The sequence below is a fragment of the Myotis brandtii genome, unplaced genomic scaffold (genome assembly GCF_000412655.1).
Source record: "Myotis brandtii unplaced genomic scaffold, ASM41265v1 scaffold410, whole genome shotgun sequence".
Lineage (NCBI taxonomy): Eukaryota > Metazoa > Chordata > Mammalia > Chiroptera > Vespertilionidae > Myotis > Myotis brandtii.
In genome coordinates this window covers 5,007-16,340 of record NW_005365764.1, presented here as the reverse complement: position 1 = coordinate 16,340, position 11,334 = coordinate 5,007, and the positions used below count along the sequence as shown (strand labels likewise).

The following is an 11,334-nucleotide window of genomic DNA, read 5'->3' as shown; positions in this document are numbered from 1 at the left end:
CCCCCCCTTCTCCCCTGTTACCCTGTTGGTCCTCATAGCATTATTGGTACTTGGTGTCTGTACATCCTTTTTCTATTTGGCCTCCCCCCTCCCTAGAATGTAAACTCCAGGAGGCCAGCGGATGCTGGACCTTTTCCCAGAGCCTCCCCCACTCCATCCCGGGCCAGCACGTGGTGGAGGCTCAGCTTTGTCTTTAGGGAGGGAATGACTGTGTGCCAGGAACAGGAAACCATGCCATCCACGGTGCCCCCCACGTCTCAGAGCCCTGAGACCCCACCCCCAGCCAGCCACCGCCCCACCTTCCCTGGGCGGGTCCTGGGGTCCCCAACACCTGGCCCAGCTGGTGGGAGCCCACTTCTCGGGTCATGGACCTCATCTCCACCTCATCTCCGCAGAGGCTGCAGCCCACGCTGGTGCTGGCCACCCTGAGCGCGGGCTTCGGCTCGGCCTTCCAGTACGGCTACAACATCGCCGTGGTCAACACGCCGCACAAGGTGGGCTCCGGGCACTGGGGCTGCCGCCCGCTCCAAGTTCGAACACGAGTTGCCCAATCTTCTTGGCTACCGTGGGGCAATGTCTTCCAGGTCTTGAAGTCATTTTATAACGACACCTACTACGCGCGACACGGGACGTCCATGGACGAGAAGCACATGCTGCTCCTGTGGTCCTGCACCGTGTCCATGTTCCCCCTGGGCGGCCTGCTGGGCTCGCTGATGGTCGGCGGGCTGGTGGACAAGTGTGGCCGGTGAGCGGAGGGCGCGGTTCTCACTCGCGGGTCACGGGGGAAACCCCGCTGTCTCTGGGTGGTCTACACGAGGTGGGGGCTTGAGGTGACCTTGAAAAGCCTCGTCCCCAAGGTGCCACAGACCTTATGCCCTGAAGCCAGTCCCTGAGGTTCCCGGGACCCTTCCCTTGTCCTTGCACGGGAGCAGCAGCCCCTCTGTCCCCAACCCCGAGGGCGAGGTACCGCCCTTGAGAGCAAAGTTCTGGATGCAACTCCCCTTGGTGCCGTGTCAGCACCTGCAGCAGGTGCTCCGTAAGTGCTTGCCAATCGGGTCTGATGCGTGGCCAGGTGACCCGAGGCTCCAGGTGTGACAGCTGCAGCCTCGCCCCGCAGCTTCACCTGGGCTGCTGATCTGAGGTTGGGGGCTCAGACTGAGTCACTCCTCGTGCCTGTCCCGTGTCTTTGAGATGCACAGTGGCTCTTTGTCCTTTGCTGGGCTTGCCCGGGCTCCCTAATCTGGGTGCCTAAGCCCAGGAGCTGCAAAGAGGTGCCTCCCCAGATAAGGCAGGTGCCCAGGTCAAGGTCCCCAGGGAGGGAGAGTGAGCCAAGGCCTCAGGGTGAGGCACCGGGATGCCATCTGGCCACATCCCACTCGGAGGAATTCGCAATGACACTTGGACTCGATACGAGGAGACCAGCAGTTTTGGGGTGTGCGTGGAGAACCTTCTAAAGTAAAGAACTTTTAAAGAACTGTAGCCCTTCAGTTCCCACACATGGGAGAAAATATCGGCGACTGAAAACCAGTTACGCATTTCAGCGGGACCCATAGGACCCCTTCTTCTAGGTACTTGATTGGCACTTGACATATGTCGGGCACGTGAATGAGGAAACATTCAGTATGCTGTCCTTATGCCATAACCCAGGCTTTTGTGTAATCCAGACTGGGCTGTTCTCAGCTACACCAGTGGCTGGACTGTTCTAGAAGCCCAGGCTTGGCCTCCTCACCTGGACCTCCCGTCACAGAACCTGGGAGCTCAGTGATGGTCTCCTCGCCCCCTCACCTTGCAGACGAGGACACAGACTGCTCTGGTGGAGCCGGCCTTGTCCCAGTGGGTTCCCAACCGCCCTGAGCAGGAGGGGCTGGGCGAGGCCAGGCAGGGGGCGCTGTCCTTTCCGGCCTCGGGGCAGCTGATCCTGGGCTCTCAGCCTGGGCCCCGAGGGCAGCTTTCTCAGAGGAACAGCCGCCCTGGAGAGAAAAGGGGCCTGGGAAACCATCCCACACACCTGGGTGTCTAGCGCTGCCTCGTTGGGGATTTCCATGGGACTCTGTGCTACCCCTCCAGAGGGGTTTCTGTGTTTCTGTTTAAAGATCCCCCCCCACCCCTGCTCCTGGCATTGTCCTCAAAGGCGGGCAGAGTGTGGGCAAATGTCAAAGGCGGGTGCAGCCAGCAGCCACCCCACAGCCGGGACCTCTCTTCCTTCCTCATCCTCCACTGGTGTCTCCTTTGGCAAAGCCCAACCCAGGTTGGGGGTCCGGGCTGTCAAGGGAGCCATTGATGGAAGCCATCAAAGGGCACAGAGTACAGTCTGGAAGGGAGGGATGGTCCTGGGGGGCAGGGCAGCATAGTCCCTTTTTCTAGACTCCCCCTCCCTCTCGTTCATAGACTCCTGGGCTGGCAGCCTTGTCAGGGATCTGAGAGATGCTCTAGTCCAGTGGTTCTCAACCTGTGGGTCGCGACCCCTTTGGGGGTCGAACGACCCTTTCACAGGGGTCGCCTAAGACCATCGGAAAACACATATATAATTACATATTGTTTTTGTGATGAATCACTATGCTTTAATTATGTTCAATTTGTAACAATGAAATTGGGGGTCACCACAACATGAGGAACTGTATTGAAGGGTCGCGGCATCAGGAAGGTTGAGAACCGCTGCTCTAGTCTAACCCGGTGTCCCGCCTGTTGTGGGAATCCCCTGTTCAGCATTCCTGAGGGTCCTCCTCTAGTCTAGTCTCTGCCTGAATGCCACCAGGGACAGGAAGCTCCCTGCCGGAGGCGGCAACCACTCCTCGTCCTTCTCTGCTGTCCGCAGTCAGCTCCGGCTGTTGGCCCCAGACCTTCCTTCCTGGGACTTGTGTCTCGGTCCCAGCTTCCCCGTCCCTCCCAGCCATCGGTCTTCTCAGGCACGTTCCCGCAGGGGGTACCAGCTGCCTGCAGAGTAGAGTCGTGTCAGGACAGCCTCTGCGCCTCAGCCCCCGCCCTCTGGGCTCTGCTGTCCTTGCAGAAAGGGAACCCTGCTGATCAATAACATCTTCGCCATCGTCCCTGCCATCCTGATGGGAGTCAGCAAAGCGGCCAAGGCTTTTGAGCTGATCATTCTTTCCCGAGTGCTGCTGGGAGTCTGCGCAGGTACCTGGAGCGACGGCTAAAGCCCCAAGGCCACGCTCAGGTTCACCAATGGGGGGAAGGGTCTGAGGCCGACATACCCAGCACAGGGGCCCGAGGCTGGAAGCCGGGGAGATGAGGGTCCCCCTGGCCCTGCCCGGCCCGTGTCCCTTCTGGGGCACCTTCCTTCTCCTCTGCCAGACCCTGCGAAGCTCATGCTCTCCCTCCCCCTCACTAACAATAGCTATCAGGGCTTTAAAAATGCACTTTTGGGTGGTGAGCACACAATAGAGTATGCAGAAGTCGTATCATAAGTTTATAGACGTTATTAACCAATGTTACCCCAATAAATTTAATTGTAAAACTTTTCTTAAAAACCCCCACTTTTGCCTTGAAGTGTAACTAACTGAAAGGCTTTACAAGGTATTTTCTGAGGAGGATGTCCAGTGTGCACGGAGGGGGAGGGGCTGCGAGCGAAAGAAACAGGGTTTGGGGCCTCGCTCAGCAGGGGAGCCAGGTTCCTCAACCACAGTGGTTTCTTCTGTGTGTGTGTGTGTGTGTTTTAAGTGATACAAGTTACCTGTGCTTTAGAAAAGTCAGAAAATAGGTCAAAGCAAGAGAATCGTCCCAAAGTCCCACTATCCAGGGCCCCAGCTCTGCAACTAGGAAGGAGAGGACTTTGGCATCATGCCCTGCAGGTGGCCCCTGGGGTCGGAGGATTCTGGAAGGGTCCCCTCAGCAGTGCAAACTAAGCAGCCCACAGGGCCGGTTCTACGTCCCGGAGGGGAGGCGGGGCTTGCAGGGGCGGGGCTTTCTGGGGCGGGGCTTGTTCCAGGAGGCGAGGCTGTGTGGGGAGGCAGGTCTTGTGGGAGGCAGGTCTTGCAGGGGCTGTGCAGGGGCGGAGCTGTGTGGAGAGGCAGGGTCTTGCAGGGGCGGGGCTTGTATCAGGAGGCGTGGCTTGCATGGGACCAGCTGTGCAGGGGGCGGGGCTGTGTGGGGAGGCAGGGTCTTGCGGGGGCGGGGCTATGCAGGGGGCGGGGCTGTGCGATCTACCTGTCAGTGGTGGACACCCAGGAGAAGTTAGGGGGTTATGAGATGGAGCTGAATTACATCCGGGTCCTGGGTCCGGGGGCTGGGACTGCTCTTCTCCCTGATTTTTGTTTTGCTGGAACCAGGCATCTCCTACAGCGCCCTCCCCATGTACCTCGGAGAGCTGGCTCCCAAGAACCTCAGGGGCACTCTGGGAACAATGACCGAGGTTTTTGTCATCGTGGGAGTCTTCCTAGCGCAGATCTTCAGCCTGCAGGCCGTCCTGGGCAATCCTGCAGGTACCCAGGCGGTGCACGCCAAGGTCAAAGGGGACGAGGGAGGGGCCTGGGAGTGGTGTGGGGCCGTGGGCGCTGGGTCCAGTCGTTCGCTCAGCTGTGCCCATGTTATTGGTGGATCAAGCCTGTTGAAGCCAAGAGGTGACCTCTGGGCTGCGCAGTGTGCAGCTTGGTGGACACAGGTGACCTTGATGAGGACAGTGGTGGTGAGTGATGGGGACAAACTGTGCTTGGGACTGGGAGGAGAGGACTGGGACAAGAGGCACAGGCACTCTTGGGAGTTCTGCTGGTGAAGGGAAGGAGAGCTGGCGGGCGCTGGATGGGGGAGTGAGCTGGAGGGGATGTTGTCCCTGGGAAAAATAACCATGCACTTGGCTGCTCACTGGTCCAGAAGCGGGAAGGCGGTGGGACCAGCTGCACGGGGCTGGCCATGGTCACTGTTTGTGGGTGGGCATGGCCCTTGTAGACGTTTTCTGCTGGTTCCTTCCATCTTCTCAGTGGAAGAGGAGGCAGGGCCATTGCCTGAGAGTGGGTGGGAGGGGGTGGGGATGGTGGGAAGTTCGGCGAGGGAGAGGGTGGGACCGCGTCTAGGCCGCGGGTGCAGTGGAGTCTGGTTTTGGGTTTCATTTTACACATTTCCCAGTCAGGCATTCCTTAGTGGGTGGACTTCCGTCCTTGTATTCCCCACGGTGCCTTGAAGGGACTTGGTGCTCAGTGCAAGGTTTTTAGTATCAGCGATTCCCAGGCTGCCCCGAGCAGCTGAACGGTAAACACTCGTCACAGCACGGGCCCTGAGTGGAGGCCACGCTGGCCGGCGGCTGCCCAGAGCCACCTCGTACGCCTGGCACGTGCGGTCTCTTGCAGCCCTCACCACCCTTGATGTGGTACTTTGTCATCATCATCATCATCATCATCATCGTATCGTAATCTTTACTGATGAGAACCCCGAGGCTTGGGGAGGTTAAATAACTCCCAGTTCCCACGTAGCTCAGGGTTACTCGAGTCTCAGCACCGCCTGCCTAGCACAAACCTTCAGAAGGAGCTCAGATAGCCATGCTGCTGGGCCCATCCCCCCGGCCCAGCCTCCAGGGAGGTAGACTTGGGTCGTTTCCAGCCATAAAATTAGAAACAACACCTGCCATTGTTTTCTCTAGGCTCACACATTTAAGTCAAATACCGTTCCTAAGAAAAGCAATGCTCCTCCTGCAGAAGGAATTAATGCCACTTCTCTTTAAAATTATCATTATTCCCTCCATTGGTAAACGTGGAGCCCTGTGTGGGTGGGTCGTGGGCAGCCACCTGGTGGCAGGAACTAGGTCCCTGCTGGCCTTGGCTCTCACCGAGGGCTGGAAGGTCGTGGGCGAGTGACCTTGTAACAGGAGTCAGGCCCTGGGGAAGGTCGGCTGGAGGGCGCCACAGCCCCAGGGACCCTGCGGGTCAGTGTCAAGTTCTGGGTGGTGGTCCCTTGCAGGCTGGCCCGTGCTGTTGGCACTCACGGGGGTCCCCGCGCTGCTGCAGCTCCTGTCTCTGCCCTTCTTCCCCGAGAGCCCGCGCTACACCCTCATCCAGAGAGGAGACGAGGACACGGCTCGACAAGGTACCGGGATGCAGGCTGCCGGCGCCTCCCACGCCCGCCAGACGTCCCTCCATGGCGCCCAACGCTCGGGACAGGTGGTGGCCAGCAGGGAGAGGGGCCCCAAGGAGCAGGTGCCAGTGGGCTAGGAGGAGTCCAGGCAGCTCCGGAGTAAGGCCCAAGGGGGAGCACAAACAAGGTCAGAGCCACGGCTGACCCGTGTTGGCTTGAGAGCCTGACCAGCATGGGATGTGGTTGGGGTTGGGGACACCATCACATGGTTGGGTCCTGGTTGGGTCATGAGCACTCCGCACTGGGAAAATGGGGAGCCGGTGTCCAGAGGTGGGCCGAGCAGGTGGGCCGAGCAGGTGGGCGGCTGCCCTCCGCCCCGAGCACAGGTGAGTGCGGTCAGCCACAGGGGCTGCTCTGCTCCCCGCAGCTCTGAGGAAACTGAGGGGCTGGGCCGATGTGGAGGACGAGATCGAAGAGATGCGCGTGGAGGACCAGGCCGAGAGGGCCGAGGGCCGCCTGTCCGTGCTCAACCTGTTCACCTTCCGGCCCCTGCGGTGGCAGCTCATCTCCATCATCGTGCTCATGGCCGGCCAGCAGCTTTCCGGGGTCAACGCGGTACGTGGGGCCTCGTGGGGCACCTGTGTGCCTGGCAGCCGTGCGGGCAGGGGGTGGAGGGTAGAGGGGGGCTGAGATGAGTGATCGGCCCTGCAGGCGGCCGCAGAGGTGCCTGGCCAGGTTCTCCCTCAGAACTTCTGGTCCATTCGAAAGCCGCTGGATTCAATCAGACGGGCTGCATCCCAGTCTCCTAACGCCATGTCCCAGCTCTTTTCCCAGCTGCCTCCCTCCTGTCCAAGAGCCCCTTGGCCTCCCAAACTGTTTGCTGTAGAGTCAGGAAAGGCAGGCCAGTGGCCGACCCCGTGGGCCGGTCCTCACAGCCCTGGGTTTCTGTTTCAGATTAACTACTACGCAGACATGATCTATACATCCGCTGGCATATCAGCCGCTCACTCCCAGTATGTAACCGTGAGCGCCGGCGTGGTCAACATAGTCATGACCGGTGTTTCGGTGAGCGACCGGGAATACCCTTTCCACTGGGGGGGAGGGGACCCTGGCAGGTGCCCCGCAGACAGACAGGGACCCCACAGAGCCCACTGAGGTGCTGGTGACACCAGTCCCAGGTCACTGAGGGACACAGACTTTGGGATACGCACACGCACACGCACACGTTTCTTCCTTTGTAAAATGGTTACAGCGATTGCAATACCCAGGACGCTGGTGTGGGTCCCGGGCACAGAGACGAAGTTGGCCTTCTCTCTCTAACCTGCACGCGGTGGTGGGCCGCCCCTGTGGGCCTCGCTCGACGGCGGGGACAGTCCCACCTGCAGGACTGGAAGTGACGTGCACGCAGTGACCGTAGAGGGCCCGCCACCGAGTTGGCCTCGGTGTGGCCCCGGTGCTGGCGCTGGCGGTAGGGATGCGGTAGAACTGGAAATGCGTTAGAACTCGGAGAGAGGAAGGAAGGCCAGCCAGGGCAGCGTGGCCCAAGTTGGGAACATCCGAGAGGGTTCGGGCTGAGAGAGAGGTGCGTGTCCGGGAAGTGGAGGAGGACGTGCGTGGGGTGACTGGGCCTCGAGACGGGAGGTCAGATCCTGGCTGCTCACCGCCTGAATTGGAGCAGCAGGTGTCAGGGGGGGCCATTCTAAAACGTAGGATTTATTATTGTTCAGGGAGGGGTAGGCCGGCATAGCAGGAGGTGATTGCCATTGGAAAGACAGTCTGCCACTCCTAGTTCCAAACTGTGTGAGGAGGGAGGGGCAGGCCACGCCACTCAGGGCCACGCCGGGAGGCACCAGGGTCAGCCGGGAGGCGGAGGGAGCAGGGGAACGCGGGCAAGAGCCTGCATTGTGGTTTCTGTGGGACCACGGGGTGAGCAGGCTCAGGCCTGGCCCGTGTGAACAGTTTCAGGGATTCTGGGATGCGGGGGCTGCCCGGGTTGTCTGGTACCTGCCCTGGGTGATCAGGACAGGGGGACAGCAGCCCTGGGTGTGAGCGCCCCCTGGAGGAGGAGGTCGGAGGTGCGGGCTCTGGATGGGGCAAACTTTTTGACTCGAGGGCCACAATGGGTTCTTAAACTGGACCGGAGGGCCGGAACAAAAGCATGGATGGAGTGTTTGTGTGAACTAATATAAATTCAAAGTAAACATCATTACATAAAAGGGTACGGTCTTTTTTTTTTTTAGTTTTATTCATTTCAAACGGGCCGGATCCGGCCCGCGGGCCGTAGTTTGCCCACAGCTGGACCTTTAGTTTCACCTGAAAGGCACATTCACGGGCGATGTTGGCTCTCTAGAAACTGGCCAACCACCGTAGGAACAGTCCTTCCAGGGGTCAGCAGGGCCCCAAGATGGCAAAGCATCAAATGCAGAAACTAGAAAATGTAGAAGGGGTGGAGGGCCAAGAGTTCCGGGCGCCCTGGGCCTGGAGGCTCCTCACGTCCTCCCTCCCCACAGGCCGGCACCGTGGAGTGGCTGGGCAGACGGCTCCTCCTGCTGGTCGGCTATGGCATCTGCGGCTCGGCCTGCCTGGTGCTGACGCTGGCGCTCCTCTTCCAGGTCTGGTTCCTTTCTGGGCACCTGGCACCCGGCACCCCCTCCCCACCCTCAGGACCCAGAGCCGCAGGCGGGTGGGAGGTCCCGGTGACAGACCGGCTCCAATAGACCAGGGTGGGTCTCAGCCAGTCTGGCTCCACACGCCTTCAATGCAAGTATTGTGCGTTGCTGTTTTTTTGTTTTGCTTTGTTTTTTTAACCCTCGCCCGAGGAGATTTTCCCATTGATTTTCTAGAGAGAGTGGAAGGGAGTGGTGACAGTGACCTGTGCAGCTGGGTCGGTTGAAGTCTGTTCCCCTGGTTTTGTGTCGGCCATTGTCCTGGCTGTGGGGAGATGGCCCACCCGCTTTCCTGGTCCCCGGGCTTCTAGAAGGATCCTCTCAGCTAGCGTGGAGTCCTGGCCCCGGCGCCATCCTGCTGATTGTCTCACCTGGGCTGTTGCTCGACCCCCCAGGGCCCTCCTGGTCCGAGTTCAGGCTCTCGGTGCTGAGTCCACATCTCTAGGTTTGAAACAATAATGTCCCGCTCACAGGCGTGTCATGGGGATTAATGGTTAACGTTGTGATGGGTGGAGAGTGAGTGAGCTCATGGCAGGCAGGTAGGGCTGGAGGGATCCTCTGGGAGCTGGAATGCTGGCCAGCCCTGGTTTCATCTTCCTCCTGCTCTTGCCCAGCACCCTCGAGGCCCTCCCACGTGGGTGAGCAGAAATCCAGGCTCCTCCCTGTGGTGGGAAGGCGCCTGGTGTGGTGGACTCACCTGCCCTGAGCTCTCCAAGGCCGCAGGCGGGTGGGAGGTCCCCTAACAGACCGGCACCGACAGCCCTGCTCTCCCCACAGAGCGCGGTCCATGGGCTGTCCTACCTCGGCGTCATCTGCGTCTTCTCCTACATCGCGGGACATTCCATTGGGCCCAGTGAGTACCCGCACCCCCTAGCCCTCCACAGATAGAGCCCTAGCTGGTTTGGCTCAGTAGATAGAGCATCAGCCTGCGGACTGAAGGCTCCCAGGTTCAATTCTGGTCAAGGGCACATGCCCGGGTTGCAGGGTCGATTCTCTATTGGAGGGCAGGCAGGAGGCAGCTGATCAATGATTCTCTCTCATCATTGATGTTTCTCTCTCTCTCTTGCTCTCCCTTCCTCTCTGAAATTAATAAAAATATACATTTTTTTAAACCATAGATAGATATACAGTAAATAAACAGATATACAGTGTACCTGTGGTGGTGAAACTTTATAAGGGATGATGATTAGGAAAAAATGGGTTTATAAATTTTAGACAAGTCTCCTTAATGACAAAAGGTGGAGAAACAGACCTCAGGCAAGGTGCGTGCAGCAGGGGCCTGCCATTCCCCAGACCTACCACAGGGGGCAGCACTTCCCAGACACAAGCACTCATTGAGCTCTGCTCCCCTTCATTGAGAATTTCAAAATGGCACCAACACCGGGGAGAGTGGACTCGGTGTGACCTCGAGGGCCCCGAGGGAGGTTGTCCCCCCGCCCCATGCCACTGCAGCCCTGGTGCGCCCGGAGGAGCCAGCGGGGAAGGAAGCAGGGCGCTGGCTAGAGATGCCGGCTCCTCCCTGGCCATCTAGGACCCAGGAGGCCTGGGGCCTACAGTTCCATCGTGTTTGCCTGATCGGAGGGGCTGGGGCTGGGCGAGGGCCCCCCCGAGCCCGCTGCGCCCCACTGGCCCTGTGCTCTCTGCCCTCGAGGTCCCGTCCCCTCTGTGGTGAGGACTGAGATCTTCCTGCAGTCCTCCCGGCCGGCCGCCTTCATGGTGGACGGGGCTGTGCACTGGCTCACCAACTTCATCGTGGGCTTCATGTTCCCTTCCGTCCAGGTGAGCAGGTGGTGGGCGGGAAGCATGGTGGGTGGCCCCTTGCCCCCCTCCCTGTCCCACCCTGCCCACCCCCAGGCAGAGAGCCTTGGGGAACCAAGCACAGGCTCCTTCTACTAAGAGCATCAGCTATTTCGGCATACGTGGTACCTTATTGGACAAACTTATTGGTCAACACAAAACTGGCCACCGAGGAACTCCCGGGTGGCGCCCCGAGGCCTCCCCGGGAGCAGCCCCTGTCCTTTCTTCCTCCGTTCCCTCCTGTTTTCTTGTCTCTCGGCCCAGGAGGCCATCGGGGCCTACAGTTTCATCGTGTTTGCCGGAATCTGCCTCCTCACTGCTGTTTACATCTACATGGTGATTCCTGAGACCAAGGGCCAGACATTTGTGGAGATAAACCGAATATTTGCCAAGAGAAACGGAGTGGAGATTCCAGAGCCGCGAGAAGAAACCACAGGTGTTGAGCCTCGCGCGTCTCCGCCCGCAAAGGAAACTTTCTTCTGATGGCTCTGCAGGTGCCACACCACACTCGGAGGCCAGTCCCCGAGAAAGGGACTCCCCCCAGGCCTCACGGGAGGGTCACAGCTCTGAGCTTTCTGCGCCCGCAGTGGCAACTGGAAGGCTTTGGAAAGATCAGTCCCTGGTTTGGTGGAGACGTGGTTAGCTTCCAGCCGTAATTACCGGGTGGTGTGACTCCGGAGAATGGGCAGGCCCTCCGCATTGATTGGCAGGACTCGGTGCTCTGACTATGGATGTAGGGGTCAGAGACTCATGGAATACTGCATGGATGTACTTTTATAAAGTAAAATGTTTCAAGTTCAGCTATTCATAGGGAGACCTGAATTCCAATCAATGTATTGGCTTGCGAATGAAA

General features: G+C 59.3%; 1 protein-coding gene across 1 annotated transcript; it reads left to right on the top strand.

Moving 5' to 3' along the window:
• Positions 1 to 365: 365 nt before the first annotated feature.
• On the top strand, positions 366 to 11,017 carry LOC102251150 (solute carrier family 2, facilitated glucose transporter member 7). The gene is made up of 11 exons (XM_005873463.2): positions 366 to 494; positions 585 to 745; positions 3,008 to 3,132; positions 4,284 to 4,436; positions 5,905 to 6,030; positions 6,446 to 6,633; positions 6,973 to 7,083; positions 8,529 to 8,630; positions 9,462 to 9,537; positions 10,336 to 10,463; positions 10,746 to 11,017. Exons 1-11 carry the CDS (start codon positions 366 to 368, stop codon positions 10,962 to 10,964), a joined length of 1,518 nt encoding a protein of 505 aa, XP_005873525.1. The 3' UTR covers positions 10,965 to 11,017.
• Positions 11,018 to 11,334: the final 317 nt, after the last annotated feature.